At 45.0% G+C, this 19535-nt stretch overlaps 1 protein-coding gene across 1 annotated transcript in view; it reads right to left on the bottom strand.

The window, feature by feature from the left end:
- Window positions 1-8506: 8506 nt before the first annotated feature.
- The window catches only part of ATP8B2 (ATPase phospholipid transporting 8B2), a 446999-nt gene continuing 435970 nt past the window's right edge, over window positions 8507-19535 (bottom strand). Inside the window, exons 27-28 of the mRNA XM_078669640.1 lie at window positions 16709-16839; window positions 8507-15304 (exon numbers count right to left, since the gene is read on the bottom strand). Coding sequence (XP_078525766.1) covers window positions 15032-15304; window positions 16709-16839 — 404 coding nt within the window. The 3' untranslated portion in view covers window positions 8507-15031. The remainder of the gene's footprint in view (window positions 15305-16708; window positions 16840-19535) is intronic.

A 19535-nucleotide genomic window follows, 5' to 3' on the forward strand; every position in this document is an offset into this window, starting at 1 on the left:
ACCATGAGTACTAGCCTATGTAGGACATAATACCAATTATTTTAGCGGTGTGGCAGTCCATGTAGTCAGCCACATCATAATCATTGGCCAAATCCGTGTTGAACAGTGAATGTAGGGTACCTGGTCTCCCTTGTGGAGGCAGCAGATTGAGTGGAGGGAATGGTGCCTTTGGACAAAGTGGTGCCTCTACAGCGGGCAAGAGCAGACTTGACCAAAGTCGAACCGGCACAGACTTGGGAGTCTGAGAGGGCAATAGGTATCTCGTATTCTGGCGCCGGAGTGGACATCAGCATTGAAGTGCTTGGAACAGTCATGGATCGTGGCGCCGGATGCTGCCAAAGGAGGGTCTCAGAGGGTCCAACTGGTGCTGCCAGCAGTATTCAAGATGGGGAATCTCCAAGCTCCATGGGGCCTGAAGGCATAATAGAGGAATCCAGCAAGGACCAGATATCCAGAGTATGGCCTCGCGGAACTCTTTGATCTGTTTTGGAGTGGCAGACAGCTCCAGAAATTTGTGTTCTGCTGCGACAAGTTGTGGGATAGTCTTTGAGATCAATCTCCTTTAGGAGCCTTCTCAAGAGAGTGTGAGTGGCAGGAAGAGGCTAAGTCCCGACACTTCATGTGCTTTTTCTTCGAGTTACCCTCCTACAGCTTCTGGTTTTGGAACGGGACCAAACTTGTTGAGGAGACTTCAGGTGCTTGGCTACACAAAGTTTTGCTCACAGTCTTGAATGGCCTTCAGGTTCATTGACACACGATCACTTCAGGCCTTAGAGAGTCATGACTCGACCCCAGGCACTACAGGCAAATCGGACGAGTATCTGTCACAAACATTTGCTGGCGATATTCCTTATAGGGCTTAAAACCTGTTGGTTGGGAGGTAACATTTCATTTGCACATTGAAATTATAAAAATTTTAAAGAGGCAAGGGTCTCAAAGAGATGAAACGTAGCTACCGATCCACATGTGGAGGCGTGTAAAGAAAAGAATAAACATCAGCACAAGGGAGAGGTGCCAACATAGGCTTGGCAGATCATTTCTGGAGTGGAACGGCATCAGTACAAATTGCAAGGCACCACCCACCGGCGCAACAGGTACTGCTAAAAAAAAATACGGATTAATTCTAATGCCTTGGAAATATTCAAAAGGTGAGGAAACTGAGGCTAAACGTCTCTATCAGAAAAATGTGTACCTCTGTAGCAAGTCTGTCTAGGCAGAACGATCTTTTCCCCCTCCTGAGGCGGATGCCGGGAGGTCAATCTTTCACTTTAGCGCATTTTTTAAAATCGCGCGTTTTATTGCCAATGTGCTTGATTTAATAAGCTTTTATTCTTTACTTGTGCTGTGACCTCTCCCCCCCCTCGCTACCTGACCGCTCTCGGGCGAGCATTGACGCTGAGAGTTGGTCCCGGTCAGGCGAGTGATTGACGGCGGCCATATTGGGTGTGGGCTATTGCTGGGACGCGCTCTAGCTGCGCATAAAAGGGGCTTTTGGGAGCCCGGCGGTCGTCTAGGCAGAACGATCTTTTCCCCCTCCTGAGGCGGATGCCGGGAGGTCAATCTTTCACTTTAGCGCATTTTTAAAAATTGCGCGTTTTATTGCCAACGTGCTTGATTTAATAAGCTTTTATTCTTTACTTGTGCCGTGACCTCTTACACACCCCCCCCCCGCCCCCCCGCTACCTGACCGCTCTCGGACAAGCATTGACGCTGAGAGTTGGTCCCGGTCAGGCGAGTGATTGACGGCGGCCATATTAGGTGTGGGCTATTGCTGGGACGCGCTCTAGCTGTGCATAAAAGGGGCTTTTGGGAGCCCGGCGCTGGTCTAGGCAGAACGATCTTTTCCCCCTCCTAAGGCGGATGCCAGGAGGTCTATCTTTCACTTTAGCGCATTTTTAAAAATTGCGCGTTTTATTGCCAATGTGCTGGATTTAATAAGCTTCTATTCTTTACTTGTGCTGTGACCTCTCCCCCCCCCCCCCCCCCTCGCTACCTGACCGCTCTCGGCCGAGCATTGACGCTGAGAGTTGGTCCCGGTCAGGCGAGTGATTGACGGTGGCCATATTGGGTGTGGGCTATTGCTGGGACGCACTCTAGCAGCGCATAAAAGGGGACGGCTATGTCTCCGCGCAGCGGACGCGCCGGACCTGCGCCGGAGTCGTGCCAGAGTCCTGCCCGTCTGCGCCCGTCAGCGCTAAGGAGGCGCCCTGCGCCAGGGATACTGTGCCTGTTAAGCCAGACGGAGGTATTTATATGCGGGAGGAGCTACTCAGTATTCGACAATTATCCCGGTATTGTGAGCATCCCTCTCTTGGTCCATTGTGAGGCCCTTTTCAGTGTCCATGTGGTAATTTCTCTCTTACTCCCCCAACCCCTATTAGAGCTCTCCTTGCGCCCCCTTCCTCTGTACCCTCGCCCACTGAGCCTCCGGCTCCTCGAGACCTATAAGTCTGGCACCTTAATGTTAGGTCGTTGGTAAAGCATCATTCCGAAATCCACGACCTTATTTTGGAAGAGGCCCCTGAAATTTTCTTCATGACTGAAACCTGGCTCCATGAAGAGGCCGTGGCTGAATTGAACTTAGCACTCCCTCCAGATTATTCCATTTACACTCATAATCGTAACTCTAGGGGTGGGGGTATTGAAGCGGTAGTTAAATCGTGCTATCCTTGTATCTGGAAGAAACTAACTATGGATGGATGCGAGAGTGCGCACTTTCGTATTACGATAAATCACCATTTTACCCTTTCTGGGCTTTTGATTTATAGACTCCCTGGCAACGACATCGCTTTTAGAAAGGCTCTCCCAGAAACCGTGAGCTCTTTTGCGATGGAATCTGCTAATTTTAGTGTCCTTGGCGATCTTAATCTCCATTTTGACCTTTGTCATACCCCTGCTATTAGTAGCACACTCGCAGATCTAGAGGCGCTGCAGTTAAGTCAGGTGATTACCCACGCATGTGGGTGGTCACATTCTGGACCCTATATTTACTAATCTGACAGTGACAAAGGCCCTACCACATACTCCGATAGCCTGGTCGGACCATCTCTTGGTGGAATTGCGCCCTGCGATCGGAGACCCCCCCTTTAATACCATAGACCGAGTCGTTCTTAAACGCCCATGGAAGAAATTAAAGCTTGAGGATTTCCATCGATTGCTCGGCGAACTTCCACTCGGCTCTTTTAATGACGTCGAGTCGGGCTAAGATTTGTTCTGTGATTGGGTTTCTCAGGCACTTGATTCCCTGATTCCTGCTACATGGAGTAAATGCAGTGGCTTAGAACCCAGCCCATGGTATGATAACACCCTACTGCTCCAAAAAAACCGTGCAAACAAGCGGAAAGAGACTGGCGAAAAACTTATGACGCAGGGAAAAAAATGCAGTACCTTGCTAAAGTTAAACTCTACCACAGAGCCATATGTAGGGCTCGTGCGGCTTATTATTCCCAAAAGTTCAAACGCAGTTCTAATCCTACGAAGCTGATCTTTAAAGTTCTTAAAGACCTGACTGCTAAAAGAGCTCCAGCAGCAGAGATATGCTCAGTGTCCCACTGCGAAGAGCTTGCTTCCTTTTTTCTGGAAAAGATGAACACTATCTATCGCTCCTTCCCTAGTACCATCCCCCAGAGTGAGGACTTGAGGTCCAACTCCACTACTAATGTGGTTCTTCCCACATTTCCCGCAATCTCAGAGGCAGAGCTTGAGAGGCTGGCGACCAAAGTAAAATCCGGATCTCCTACCAACCCGCGCAGTTTAGAGAGTCAGCTGCACTATGCCTTTCCCCTGTGCGCCAACTCATTAATCTCTCGTTCTCCTCAGCGACAGTGCCAACGAAGTGGAAACAAGCCTACGTCACTCCTATCCTGAAGAAACCCGCGCTGGACCCTCTCCTATTGGAGAACTACCGTCCGATCTCTATTCTCCCTTGGGCCGCAAAAGTTGCGGAGGCTCATGCCAATTGTAATCTTGACCAAACATCTCCAGATTGCTAATATTCTGAATCCCTCTCAGAATGGATTTCGGGCAGGTCATAGCACCGAGACTGCTCTCCTTGCTATGACGGAACATCTGCGCTCTGTGCTTGACTCTGGTCAGACTGCGGCACTGTTGTTACTTGACCTCAGTGTCGCATTCGACACGGTCTCACACGGGATACTGCTACGACGTCTGGGAGAGGCGGGGGTCTGTGGTCTTGCACTTGAATGGCTACGGTCATTTCTAACAGGCCGCTCATTTCAGGTCGCGACTCCTCCATTTGAGTCTAAACCCTATAGCATCGAGCAGGGAGTACCGCAGGGGTCGGCACTTAGCCCCACATTATTCAATCTGTATGTTCAGCCGCTGGCTGCGGTCGCCAAGCAGTGGGGCCTGACTATGGTTTCGTATGCTGACGATACGCAGCTGGCGGTTGCACTCAGTGGGGACTCCGACTCTGAGGCCTCTCGGTCTAGGGAGGGTCTGACAGTAGTGGCTGGCTGGATGACGGCGAACTGCTTGCAGCTCAACGCTAAGAAAACTGAGGTTCTTGTTGTTGGTAAGCACAGCAACCTCTGGGGCGATCAGTGGTGGCCTCCAGAGCTGGGTCTAACCCCCATTCCGGTATCTGAGGTTAAAAATCTAGGTGTCTGGTTAGACCCTGCCCTCAGTTTCTGCGGACACACCAAAAAAGTTGCTGCCACATGCTTTGGTATTCTGCGTGGGCTCAGACCAATCCTAAAATTCTTCGACGCCCCTACCAGGCAGTTGATAATCCAGGCCACCATACTCTCGCGTCTTGATTATGCGAGTTCGCTTCTGTTGGGGGCCAATCAGACGGAAGTTACCCGGATGCAGCGCGTGCAGAATGCGGCAGCCAGGGCCCTGGTGGGTCTTCCTAGATTCTGTTCAGCTAAGGAAACTATCCGGAAACTCCATTGGCTGCCCATGGCTCAAAGGATTGAGTTTAAGACCCTATGTCTTTCCTTCAAGATTCTTAAACGGTCTTCTCCCCAGATCCTAGAACACCTTCTTACTCCCTATGTCCCCTCTCGTTCTTTGAGGTCATTGGCTCAAAATTTGGCTACAGTTCCACGGTTCAAACACTGCAGAGCGGGAGGGCGCTCCTTCCGCTTTCGTGCGGCCAAGCTCTGGAACTCTCTACCAGCTCACATCCGTGCCCTAGATGACCTGCTTATGTTCAGGAGGGCTATTAAAACCTACCTTTTCCCTCCTGGACCTTAATGTACTGTTCCGCTGCTACTTCTCTTCTTTTGTTATGTATGCTATGTTCTTTCTGCCAGTCAAAGCGCCGGGATGCCCCTTAGCTGGGGCAGCTGTGCGCTATACAAGTTAATATAACATAACATAACACTCACTTTACATTTCTTCTTTTGGTTAGCTGCATTCATAAAGTAGATGAGCAACAGTGTATGAAAACTTGTGCCTGTACTGGACACCCAGAGCCTCACAGTATCTTTGCCACTATCGAAGTGTCCATATTTTTTAACGCAGCCCAGAATGTGTATCGGAGCAAGTGGTAGAGTAAACTTATGCCTTCGTTGGACATCTACTGTAACTTTGCCTCCCTTGCAGTGTTCTTTCCTAGTGCAGCCCTCAGTGTGAATTGGATTGAGTGGCAGTGTGAGAAAACATATACTAGCACTGGATGCCAGCTACCTCACAGTACCCTTGCTTCTACTCAACTATTCATATCTTTAAGTGTAGCCCAGAGTGTGTTTCTGAGTGCATGGCGTATGCGATGACTTGCATGGGCAAGTATGACCATTGTCTCATTGTGCCTTTGCCTCTATCGGAGTGTTCATACCCCAGAGTGTAGCCCCGAAGATGTTTCGGAGGGAATGGCAGTGTGTTTAAACATGTACCTATGCTGCATGCCCACTTCCTTACTGAACCCTAGCCGCCATCAGTGTTCACATCCCTGAATGGAGCCCCAATGGTGTACTGGACTGAGTGGCAGTGTGCGTACATTTGCGCCTGCTTTGGATGCTAGTGGTACCTTTGCCTCTACTAGAGTGTTTGTATTCCTGTGTGGCAATATGCGTAAACCTGTGCCTACATTAGATATCCACTCTTCATTGTACCTTTGCCTCCACTGGAGTATTCATTTCCCTGACTGTAGTTATATAGGTGTGTCTGAGTGATTGGAAGTGGGAGTAAACCTGCACTGGCATTGGTCGCCTAGTACCTCACTGTACCTTTGCCTCCATCTGAGTGTTCCTATATCTGAGTGTAGCGCTGAGGAAGCAGTATGCGAAGACTAGTGCCTGCTTTGGATGCCTACTGCCTCACTGTACCTTTGCCTCCACGAAGTGTTAATTTTCCTGACGGAAGCCGTTGAGTGTGTGGCTGAGTGAGAGTGTGGGTAAACTTCTGCCTATCTTCAACGCCCACTGCTTCACTGTACAGTAGCCTCCTTTGGAGTGTTCAGTGTAGCCCTGAATGTGTATCTAAGGGACAGTGTGCACAAAGTTGTGTGCACTGGCACCCACTGTCTCACTATACCTTTGCCTCCATTAGAGTGTGTGTAGGCATGAGCATATCTGAGTGAGTAGTGGTGTGTGTAAAATTGTGTCTGTGTTAAGATACCCACTGCCTTACTGTCCTTTGCCTCCACTGGAGTGTTCATAGCCAGATCAAAGAGATTTGCAATAATTTCCTTATCACAGGGTTCAAAGTTGTGATGACTAGTACCTTTGTTCCCGGCAAAGAAATGTCATAACCAAGAGCTGGAAGACAAATGTCTGAACAAAATGGCGGAAGAAAACAATCTCAGGGGGGAGTCTTTGCCCTCCTGGTGCACTGTGGAACAAAGGAGAAGTCACATCAAGTCTTGTGATTTAAGAAAACTCGGAAGATAAACAACCTGCAAATGTGTGCGCCCAACACCAGATGGCAGGAGTATGGAGAGCATGTGTATTCACAATGACATACTAGGAACTCCTAACTTCAGGCTACCACCAACACATTTCTTCTTCACAACACAGGTTATCTGTATAACTCCCCCCATGGATATTTAACTATTTGTATGGTTTAACCTTTCTGCTTTATCCATTATCTGCTCTAATTTACAAATTCTCCTTCCTTACCTTAACGCTACTACAACTCTATGGAACTGGTTTCTAATGTACTCATACTTGTCTCGAAAAGCACAATTTGACTAGGCAAAGCGGTCACATGTTCTTCCAGTGACTTGCCTTCCCTTTGCTCTAACATGAAGAACTGCTCCCACTTTAAATTATAACACATAACTTGGGTGAATAACATTAGCCCAACTGCTTCATTCAGAACTCTTTATTTCTGCTTAGACAACTATGACATGTTCTCTTAAACCATCAACCCTTCACACCAGCAGAGCGTAAGGAATTCAAATACTCACTATATTAACTCAGCCCACATAATGTCAGAAAATAAAAAAACATTTTTTTTAACAAGTTGCACTTTAAATTGGGCTTTCCAGGGCTCACAAAAAATAAAGCTAGCATAAGTGTGTTTTGTTCTTTGCTACATCAGCTTCTTCAGGCAAACATAATACTTAAATACCAAACACAAAATCAGGTGTGCAACTCATCACCTGAGCCTCTTCAAAACTCAACATGATACCTGACCGCCCATGCTCTGGTTACATTTCTCTTGTGAACTCTGAGCACCAAAGAGAGACAAAGGTTCACTAATCCTTCATCCTTAGTCCAGGCCATTCATCAACCAATCCAAGCTCTGGTACCAGAGAGGAACACATGTGGCTCATGGTCTCGCACAAGAAGCCAGAAATATGTCCACACAGCCACATTTCAAAAGCATAAAAGAGGACAAAAGTTCACATTGCCCCTCAGCAGGGTGGCAACTACAGTCACAGACCTTCTGGGACACATTAGTGCTTGTGTACTACATACAAGGCAAGGGTGCATGACACCTTCAAGGTCTCATACGCCCGTTTCCCTGCTCTCCACCTCTAGAGTGAACAGGTTACTTCTGTGCTCACACTGAGAATCCATGCAGGTACCCACAATGATGTCTCCTGCAGTCACACCATCATCAGACAACAGGAGGACACCAGCCCTGCTGTCAAACCAAATACCCCAGTTCAATTTTGTACGCCTCTATTCATGCGTCACCGCAGAATGCACACAGATGATATAATTTCAAACACCTCAAAACCTACAATAGTTTCTCACTCCTGATACCAGCTACAGGTTTCCCCGAGCAAAAACCCCCTTGGAGGGCAACTAAAAGGCCTATTACCTCAGTGTCTGGAGTTAGAATGTCCAAAAGAACTACACTTTGAAATGTTTTCCATTAATACGGTTATGAAAAATGTATCAATGTTTAAAGCATGATGGCAGATAAATTCAAAGCACGTGAATCTAAGAAAGCTCAAATGCTGGGGAATTATACAAGATGCTCAAGCGGGTTTAGGAACCCCAGAAAGAGGAAAATGCAGAATATTATGCACACTGGTTAATACTGATTATCCTCCCCACCCTCTTGCCCCAAGAGAGGAGAAAACACATTCTCAGAAAAATGCTTTTTATAAAAAGGCAAGGCATCTTATACCCAAAAAAGGATAGAATTTGCAAGTATACAAACGTGTAATAAATTATACAGAATGTTTGTCTGTACAGTTAAATGAAATCTCCCACTAATAAACAATAGATGTTAACTCCCCCCATTCCATATACATAATGCATGTATTTTATTACATCGGTAGACATAAAGTTCTCAACATAAAATGTATTTTCATCTCACAAATAATAGAAGGGTAGTAAGGTCAAACGTTATCCTGTGATAATCTTATAAGGATTATCATACCAGTTCTGCTGACCTACCTGATCTAAACCGAACCCTCACTGAAATCACTTCGACTGATGATCCAGCAATTAGCAAATGACTGACAGGTTGCTGCACCAATGAAATCCTTAGAACACTTAATAAAATGAATAAAACAGACTTGAGGTTCCTGAATGATCCACAGTGATTTGTTTTCTCACTATACAGAAATAGACTTGAGCGTAAATGTGACTCGCAAAGAAGACACTTGGTAAGCTATATCAAGAGATTTTCTTAAATTTATCACTTCTTTTGTCTAAGATGGCTGTTTTGTGCCTCGCCTCAATGTGAAAATGTTCACTTTGATTTACCTCTAGTGTACTTTATTGCCACAGGCGGAATTCACGAGTGCTTTCTGTTAAAAGACAAGACTTCTGCTGGGTCTAAATCAAAAGAGAATCATGTTCATACAGAATGTTCCTAGAAGATGGCCAATATAAGAAGGTTTAAGCCTGGTAAACATTAGCTCCCCTCTTGTGGTAAATGCATGAGGTGTTTGTGTTCACATGGAGGGTTTTTCGCAAGGCTATTCATGGAGGTTGTATAGACTTATGTTCAGAGGAGAGTTAGAAGCTTTTGTTACATCTTAATTTAGAATGTCTTGCGAAACCCAACACTTCAATAGAAATGCTATATAATGACTTGTCCTTGACAGTTTATACCTGAAAGGATGGCTATGGTAGCACTGGATTAAGTGTTGGCTTTATCAAAAAGCAACCCTGGAACTAATGCACAACTCCACAGTTAATTCTGGATGTACATTACAAACGGGGCAAGGTCCTTGTAAAGTGACATTGCCGATTCAAAAAGACTTCAAGTTGGCAAACGAAAACTCCTTATAAAATTTTCTTCCCCAGATATTTTACTTCTCTGGTGAGAAGGCCATCACTGTTTAAGCTTCTAGTTTGTCATTTCTCTTTCATGACAGAAAATAGTCCTAATGTAGCATAAAATATCTGCATACCTTGGGTTTGGAAGTCTGCAAATATAGGTGATGCAGCACCACAAAAGGGATTCACAATTTATTCTAAACACTGAGGGGGAAATACAATTTAAATGGATTTAATCAGACTTAAATAAAAATGACCCAGCACGCGGATAAATGCATGAATGGAGCCAAGGAACATGTCATTTATTTTTGCTCTCGCAAGCGTGAGGTGCAAAATGAAGTGCATATCAACCAACTCAATTCAACAGATTTGCAGTTCAAAGTTAGTTGGCCTTTTTTTTATTTCCTCCCACATGGTGCATATTTTTTAAAATCAAAACTGAACTAATTGAAAGGCTGGAAAGAGTAAGGAAATCTGACGAATGTGAGAGATTCACAAGACCTGTGAACTTCCACCTGCACACAGTCCCACATGAATGTGAAAAACTTAAAACATGACGCACTAACACATTTTTCAGACTGCTTAAAACCAAAAACGATTTGGACAAAAATAATCTTACTCTTTGGTATAAAAATGAAAGTTTTGCTTTCTTAAAAGAAAAGCGGCCAGGTATCCGTGTGGTAGCTTTATGGGCTGAAACAAGAGGCGTACCTTTTCACAGATGGTTTGCAGACATTTTCAAGAGAAGAGGTATCATTCCAGTCCCAGGCTGCATCTTTATTAGGACCACAGAGTCTCACCATTATTCAGACCAAATTAGACTACGGAGAAATTAGCAATGAACTATCCTGCTGATGGCGCTTCACGTCTTAGTCTAAGTAAGCACTTTCTGCACTGCTTTGTAATGGGATGGGTACTTAAGTGATGGAAGCTGGGGTATCGGATTACATGACGAAAACACGGTTGTTGTACATAGGATTGTTCAGTGGTTTCGGAAACGTGAAGGAATATTGGTATTTGTGCAGAAAGAATTTGCTGGTATCAAAAAATTTGGAGGGCAGGTTGGTGACTGTTGGTATGAGATCAGTCCAGGATTGTTGGTGTTTGTGTCTACTGCTCTATGCAACTAGGGTAGGGCTGTTTGTGAGAGTAATGTGGAGGAACCTTGGGTGCAAGGGCTACTGGTCACTTATAAACAGAACAGTTGAAGAGGACACTGTCAACATTTCTAGCCTACAAGAGTCACAGAGGAATTTTAGTAACCGTTTGCTGATCCTTAAGGAGGAGCTCTGTCTCCTTGGTGGTGTGATGCTAGTTGGTTTTGAAAGCCGACGGATTTTCATTCTGGTGATGATCGCGGTTCCTAGTGACTACAGGGCAGGCGTCAGTATTTCAGGTCTTGGTCACAATAGTTTATCTGAAGTGGAAGGTGATCCTGCGGACAAGTAGGATGGTAGGTCTTACTTAAAATATGGCAATTGTTGCTTTCTATGTACGGCCCATGGTTATGTAGACATGTTGCCTGAATTGTTCTTGGTTTTCCAAGGAGGTAGTCAGGTAAGGGCCAGGGTATGAGGTGTATAACCTGGTGGTTGTGTGAAGATATGCATTAACGGCGAAGAGAAGTGAACTACATTTAAGAACGGCCATGGCTGTTGCCAGTTTCTGTGACTGAAGGCAAAGTTGCTTTATGCCTCATTAAAGAAAGCATAGCTGGATGGTAGTGAAATGAGGTCGTAGAGTCAAGACTTTTGCTCTCACTGACTAATGACTGGCGGCCTTAATGTAAATGGTTAGTTCTTCTGCTTGTTTTTCTGGTAACCAGCATAAGTAGGACCCATTCGCTTTATGGAAGCAGGTGATGTTTCATGTAGGAGATGCCAGGGTAATTGTTGGTGTTAGTCATGTAACTAGTTGTAGGCCATAGAGGTGCAATAGTCTATCGCTTCAAGACTGAGCAGCGTGATGCTGATTTGCCTTAGGGTGATGGAACAACGGGACACATGGAAATGCTCCATCTGGTAATGAGTGATAATGAATCTACTCACTAATCAGATGTCAGAATGAAACAGACCTCGTTTCTTAGTGAACAAAGTACAAATGGATATTCCAGAACCTGGCCGGTTACAATGCATTCAGAACCATTAAAAAAAGAGGACATCAGCCGGCTGCCAATACTTCTTACCATGTGCCCAAAAAAACACCACGCTCCATATTTCTTCAATTAACATGCCAGCCTCAACGCTAAAATAAATAAAGAATATCCAACACTTTTTATGATGCAGGGGAATATAAAGTTTCCACGGGTAGTAAAAGAGACCAAAACACAAGGTAAAAATACAAATCCGATTTTCTATTCAGAGCAGAGATTGCTTACAACAGGGCACTTTTGCAATACTTACTACCATAAGGTTGTGAATCACCACTTCTCATCAAAACAAAGCAACAGTTTTGAACACCGGGCGGGGCTGCATCTGGACACGATTGCCTAACAATTTTCCACAATGAGTGGGAAAAAAAAAGAGGAAATAGATTTCACTACCAAAAAGTTCTCCTTTTGTTACTGACCAGTGCTATTCTTCTAGTGGGAACCATCATCTCTGAATAGGACAGCTCTTTTATGTGCTCCAGACAAAAAGTGATGCATTATTAAAGACAGAACAACTTGACAGCGGTATTGTAAAGTACACCTCTCTGATCGGGGTTGACAACCTAAATCACAGATAAACCAACAAAGTGATCTTCTTAGCATGAAAAATACACTACTGCTCACTGCCGACCCCCTAGCACAATTTCACTGTGGTGCCTGATTAATTTTCACATCACAGTGTAACTATCGTGTTAAAAAAGGACCCCTTTGTGGGTTATCCTCCGGGCCTGCCACACCACGAACTGCACTGAATATAATGGATTTCTCTCCTTCGATTACCAGAGACTCAATACATGATATCCACAATGAACCAAGGCGAAGATTGTACTACTGAAGCTGCAATTGCATACTACAATCATCATAACATTCAGAAATGTTCTCGGTGGTACCATCAAAACATAACCCACTGCACTGATGCAATATGCCCCTTAAACATGAGCAGCAAACTCATTAAAGTACATTTGAGCCTTTAGCAACAAGCCATACTGCAGCAATCCAGCTATTCCCACCATCAGAAAGGCAGATCACACAAAAGCCATTTGCCCCTTACCAAGCCAAAAAAGTACACCAAATGCTCAGCACTGAACCAAACCATGGATGGTATCACACACACAAGCCAAATGAACTGAACCGAGCCATAACAGGACACCAACTGTACAACACTTACAGCAATACTTCTGATCCAAGAAAAGAGTGAAGAATTTGTCATATCACATCACAGTCAAAGCTACCAATACCAGATCAAATTACATCGCACCCAAGTCATACCCAATACATCCAGTCACCTGACATCCATATCAGCAGCTCTGGCTGTAGTACAATATCATACCTAAAACCAAAGACGCTACACACAAGTCAAATTATAAGACTAAAGAATCATCTGTAAAGAGGCCGCAGCCAACAAATTGCACCATGGGCATCTGCAGGAAACAAACCCATAACACCATATCCGAATCGTCATCAATGAACAAATCCAGATTTAAACAAAGCTAGGCAAGGATATCACAAGCAAAGGTCGCTAAGCTCTTTCTACCCATTCCCCCATTCTACCCATTAGAACTAATATTTTGTCTAAGTGGAATGAAAGAGGACACGTGTAGGACAGTCCCGGATAAAGCATGTATAACAGATTGGAAATAAGATGATGAATAACGAGGCAGAGCAGCAGCAGGCGAGACTGGTCTGAAACCAAGACTTCCTGCACAACATGGCAATCTATGCAGGCAACAATTACTCACTGTACAGAAGAGCAGTGCCTAAGGCTGATGGTGGGCACAGACTGCACAGGACAGCACCCTCCACAGGAGGTGGGATCTAACTGTCCATGATGGGCTCCTCCACAGGAGGTGGGAATTAAGCTGCACAGAACGGTGCCTGAACTTCAGTGGGTTTTAATTTGCAAAACTCATTTGAATGGGTTGGACTCTCGGCACGCCGTAGATGGTAGACATTTTTCTAGAGTTGGATTACATTTGCAAACAAGCGATGCAGCGTATGCAGCAGTATGTGCTCTCCAGCCTCCTCTCTGAGACATGTGAATACATTCATGTATGAAGTAAAAATCGAAATATCATTTATAAGTTCAAAACAGGTATAAAAAATTAGCACAGTTTAGAGCACGGAACTGACCCTATCAGATCCAAGTGCAACTTAGTCTCCTATCGGAGAAACTAAGGGAAGCTCCTTCTTTAACAGACCCAAAGTTCTTGTGTGAAGACCATTTAGACTTCGACCATCAGAGCCTGCTGACCTTCTGCAGTTTCCACCAGACTATTGAGAATGTGGCTGCTGTTGAGGACAAATCACTGGCGGAATCCTGTGACCATGCCATCATCTTTGGTGCGTGACCAGCTGCTCCTTGGTTTTGCCTGCATAGCCAGTTGCTCTGGTTTAGAGTCACTGAGAAGGTAAAGATGACAGCCTCTTTAGATTCCAACACCCGCTTAGCTCAGTCTGTTTCTCACACACTTGAAGCACTACGTAGCTGAAATCAATTATGTCTTGAGTATTGTGTGTGAATGAACGCTAAACCTGAGGCAGGAAAGACGTGAGGAAATGTCAACCTATCTAACACAGTAGTCCACCAAGAATCCCAGCACTGATTGATCATACAGCAGTGGGACAGAAGACACAAGGAAAATCGTTACACTTTCAGCAACCTTTCATCAATGTCATCTGGTGACCGGGAGGCATTAGAGGTATACGTGGGAATACTAACTCTTATAACCCATCAAACGCCATGCTTTCTGCGAAAAACCAAAGAGCCTTAGAATTTGATCATGCTTCCAGCATAGCGTCATTGATTTTAGCTGATGACACTGAACCATAAGTGACCAGCTTGTGGCATCAAACCATGGAATTTAACTACACTTTGAATGCTTTATCAGCATGATCTGTACCGCTCAACCTTATTATTTTTCCAGAAAACCTTTAACAATGCTATCTGCTGGCTTAAGACACTCAACAACTCAAAGAGCCGATAACCACAACTACGGTCTTTGTTTCTTGTCCCGACAGAGCTGTTGGCTTTGGGCCACAACTGATGCACTGGCTAGCAAACAAGCCATGGAACCAATTAAACTTCTGTAATTCAAGTCTTGTCAGAGCTACTGGCACTGTGGCATGGTAATCTGTAAGTCGATTACACTCTGAGGTTCCTGTCCCAAACTGGGCTGCTGGCACTGAAGCACAAGAACTGTGCAAAGGAGCAACAAGCCGTCGAAGCAGATTATACTTTGAGAGTTCTGTCCCCAACAGGGCTGCTGGCATGATCACTTTTCTTCTTGCGCAGGGTTTCCATCCAGCTAGAGCTGGATCGTGTAGCAAAGCTGGATAAAGCTAGGGAACTCAACCGCATATTTTTTCCAGAAGTGATGAGCTCCCCAAAGCCTTCCTGGTGGGAGAAGGCATAGCCGGAGCGCCGAGACCCGGTGCGACCCACTCTGCGCATACATCTGTGCTGTGGCTTCTGCTTCTTACGCACCAGTTGGGTATACCGTACCTAAAATGAATAGAATGGAGAACAAAAATTATTGCAAAGAAAGGGTGCTGGAATCAACAAAGTTTACTCACTGAGATGAGAAACAGTAGAAATAAGTGTGATGTTTGAGAAAATGATCAAAGAGGAAATAAGAAAGCAGAGTTAAGAATAGAAACAGAAGAGAGAGAAGCAAAGGCTGGAAGCAGAGTTATCCTTTACTTTAGAGCTTGGATCAACCTGAGCTACCACGCCCCCTAAAGTGGCCTATGGTCCACAGAGGGTCCCAAATGAGCTTCTCCTCGATTATCCGCCCTATACCCAAGCTGTCATCTTAGCCTAAATATGCCATGATTGCCGGTGACTGGATATGCGGTGTTGGAAAATATATGTATAAATAATATAATAATGATTACTATAAAATCATTCAAACGTGCTTGATAAGGTTGACCATGTTTTACAAAGACAAGGGAACTTAAACAGTGGTCGGGGACCTTGGGTACAGAATGTTTTAACGAACAGTGGTCCCTAACAAAAAAGTTTTTGCGAAAGATCATGTATATAGAAATTCAATTATATCTATATTTGGCTGTCCAACTGGACAGTCATTTAATGTAAAAGTAAAAGAAAACATACAAGTGAGGACATATATCATTAAAACGAAAAGAGCTCAGGCAACACAAAAGATACACATACATAGTATCGTTATTTTTTATACAGCAACCTTTGAAAAGGTTGTCTGAAACATGGAAGTTGCCTACGGACCATAACAAACTAAGCTTCTGACCTATTTGCCAAAAGCCTAGATTACTTTTATTGTTTAGAGAAGGATGTTGACGGAGTCCTCAGCATTGTAGGGTGCGAGCTTTTCAGCTCTCCGAGAAATTGAATTAATCTTGGGTCAATCGCCAGCAAGTACCCGAAGCCTACTCTGATCGATAAAGTACAAGTTGGCCTGGTTTACTTAATTGATATGAGCTTTACTAATAAAAAAAACCTAGGCTTAGGTTTAACATTTTCTGTTGGAGTATGTGCAACATTTTGTGGATTGATTAGGATTTTGAAAGCCAAACTGTTCAACTCAGAAAAACTTAAAATAGTGCAACCTTGCTATTCCAAAACTTATATAACTGGTTCTGTGGTTGTTTCCAGGCATTCACTATGTTTTGTTATGGTATAAGGGGTTTGTAGAGCTCTCATTACAATGGTAGGGAGACATTCTATTACACTCAATTAGGACAAAGGCCGCAGTTAAAGGATGAGGGTAAACTTCCGGATTACGATGGTTAAACAGGTTTACTGTTCAAGTAATTCTCAGGGTCAGTTGTACCACAAGTCCCAATAGTAATCTGTGAAGCACTCTTTACCATAAGATTTAACTTTGAGTCTTTCAAATGTTATTCAGTTTAGCGCATCGATAGCCCTTACCGTATCGGAGAGTTCAGGATTTAGGTCGAGCTTCAGGAACCGGAAGGCCACCACAGGCATAATGCAGACAACAGTTGTGAGAAAAATGGTGAACCAGACGCTGGGTTGTGCTAAGGTGTTCTGTGCATTACCTGTCAAGAAAAGAAGAACATGGTGGATGAGTAAGCGTGCATAATCCTAACGACGAGCTACATGAGTGAGGGCAAAATCGTTCCAGAGAAGTACAAAAGGGGACCTGAGAGAGAGAGAGAGACATGGGAAAATTAAATAACTAATGCTAGAAGAAAAGAAAAGGGCATTTAGGATATGTGAGGAGCAGAACATACATGGTATGGTGGGTGAGAAGATGGGCAGAGGGAATGCCAGGCAAAGTTAATGAAGAAGAAAGTTCTGATGGGTACATGAAGGTCACCAGAACTGCTTTTTGATAGGAGACAATATATTGCAGAACAGAAAAAGTGAGTGGGAGAACTAGGGCTAGAGGGACAGATGAAAGAGAAACACAAGAAAGAGAAATGAAACGGTGAGAGAAAGGCCATGGAGTAATGTAAAGAGTAAGTTGAAAAAAAAAATGGCAAATAACTGGAAAAGGTGGAAAGGTCGAGGAGATGAAATGAGTCATGTAAATGTCTGTTGGGTGCACAAAGAGGTTTAAAAATGACAGGAGCGAGAAATGTCAAAATACACAGTAAACAATAAGAGACAAACTTCATAAAGCGAGAGATGAGGCAGTGGAGAGTGTACTCAAGGCGACTGGATGTACAGGAGAGGGTGCAAGTAATCTACAATAGAGGTAGTGTATATTGTACTGTGAAGGAAAAGGTGCCAAAGATAAACTAGAAAAAGAGGGAAAGCACTGAAAGAACAGGTCTACAGAAGTAGCTGTGGGCCACTAACTCCTGCCCCTCCTACCTTCCTCCTGTAGATGTGATGGTCAATAAAAGGAAAAGAAACCAAGGGAGACACAAAAGCTTATGATAAACTGAGACAGGCAATGAAGAGAGAATTTGTATTGGTGAGAGGTGAAACATATTAAAAAGGATAAAAAGGACCAAGGGGATACACACAAAGAAGAAAAACATAGCAATGAGGTAAATAAAGGGCCAAGCAGGAAAGAGGAATCCGTGAAGATGGTTGGTAGCATCAAGATGTAATAAAAAACGGACTCAGCTTTAAACAAGCATTTACAATGCAACGGTTTCGCCTTTGCCAAAGTTAGAGCTATTGGCATTGTAAATGACAACATTTTTATTTATGTGTTGGTTTTGAAAACAACTGAAGAAATTCAGAGTCTGGTCTGCAGATGTCACGTGACAGACGGCCAATTGACAGCTGAGGGGGTTAAACCGTGCTGGGGTGGCACATTACGGCGACGCTTGCTGTCCGTGCTTGTGAGGAGGTAGTGCACCTGTTGAGGGAGAGAGAGTGTGTTTGCATATGTGCGTGCATGCATGTGTGTGTGTGAATAAGCACTTCCAAGATTTAGTGGGACTAGAGTTTTTATCTACAAATCATTGTTTTCAGCTGTGTTCTAATGGAATCAAAACAACACTACACCCCCCATAATGCATAGTGTGATCACATAAAAGTACAGAACTGGAAAGAGTGTCCATAATGACCAGCTAGACGGTTGTCACCCTAAGAAGGATGTGCTTCAGTCTCCAGTGCCACGGGCGAGTGGAAAAACACACTGTGCTGGTGGAGAAGTAGAAGAAGTACAAGTGTCCATAGAAGAGAAGTAGAGGGGATGCACTCTCCACTCGCTATCCACTCTGCACTCCCTATGCACTCTCCACTCTGCACTCCCTATGCACTCTCCACTCTGCACTCCCTATGCACTCTCCACTCCCTATGCACTCTCCACTCCCTATGCACTCTCCACTCCCTATGCACTCTCCACTCCCTACTCTGCAGTCCCTATGCACTCTGCAGTCCCTATGCACTCTGCAGTCCCTATGCACTCTGCACTCCCTATGCACTCTGCACTCCCTATGCACTCTCCACTCTGCACTCCCTATGCACTCTCCACTCCCTATGCACTCTCCACTCCCTATCCACTCTGCACTCCCTATCCACTCTCCACTCCCTATGCACTCTCCACTCCCTATGCACTCTCCACTCCCTATGCACTCTCCACTCTGCACTCCCTATCCACTCTGCACTCCCTATGCACTCTCCACTCCCTATGCACTCTCCACTCCCTATGCACTCTCCACTCCCTATGCACTCTCCACTCCCTATGCACTCTCCACTCCCTATGCACTCTCCACTCCCTATGCACTATGCACTCTCCACTCTCTATGCACTCTCCACTCCCTATGCACTCTCCACTCCCTATGCACTCTCCACTCCCTATGCACTCTCCACTCCCTATGCACTCTCCACTCCCTATGCACTCTCCACTCTCCACTCCCTATGCACTCTCCACTCCCTACTCCCTATGCACTCTCCACTCCCTATGCACTCTCCACTCCCTATGCACTCTCCACTCTCCACTCCCTATGCACTCTCCACTCTCCACTCCCTATGCACTCTCCACTCTCCACTCCCTATGCACTCTCCACTCCCTATGCACTCTCCACTCTCCAGTCCCTATGCACTCTCCAGTCCCTATGCACTCTCCACTCTCCACTCCCTATGCACTCTCCACTCCCTATGCACTCTGCACTCTCCACTCCCTATGCACTCTGCACTCTCCACTCCCTATGCACTCTGCACTCTCCACTCCCTATGCACTCTGCACTCTCCACTCCCTATGCACTCTGCACTCTCCACTCTCCACTCCCTATGCACTCTGCACTCTCCACTCTCCACTCCCTATGCACTC

This window comes from Lissotriton helveticus, chromosome 12 (assembly GCF_964261635.1).
Source record: "Lissotriton helveticus chromosome 12, aLisHel1.1, whole genome shotgun sequence".
In the NCBI taxonomy this organism is placed as follows: Eukaryota; Metazoa; Chordata; class Amphibia; order Caudata; family Salamandridae; genus Lissotriton; species Lissotriton helveticus.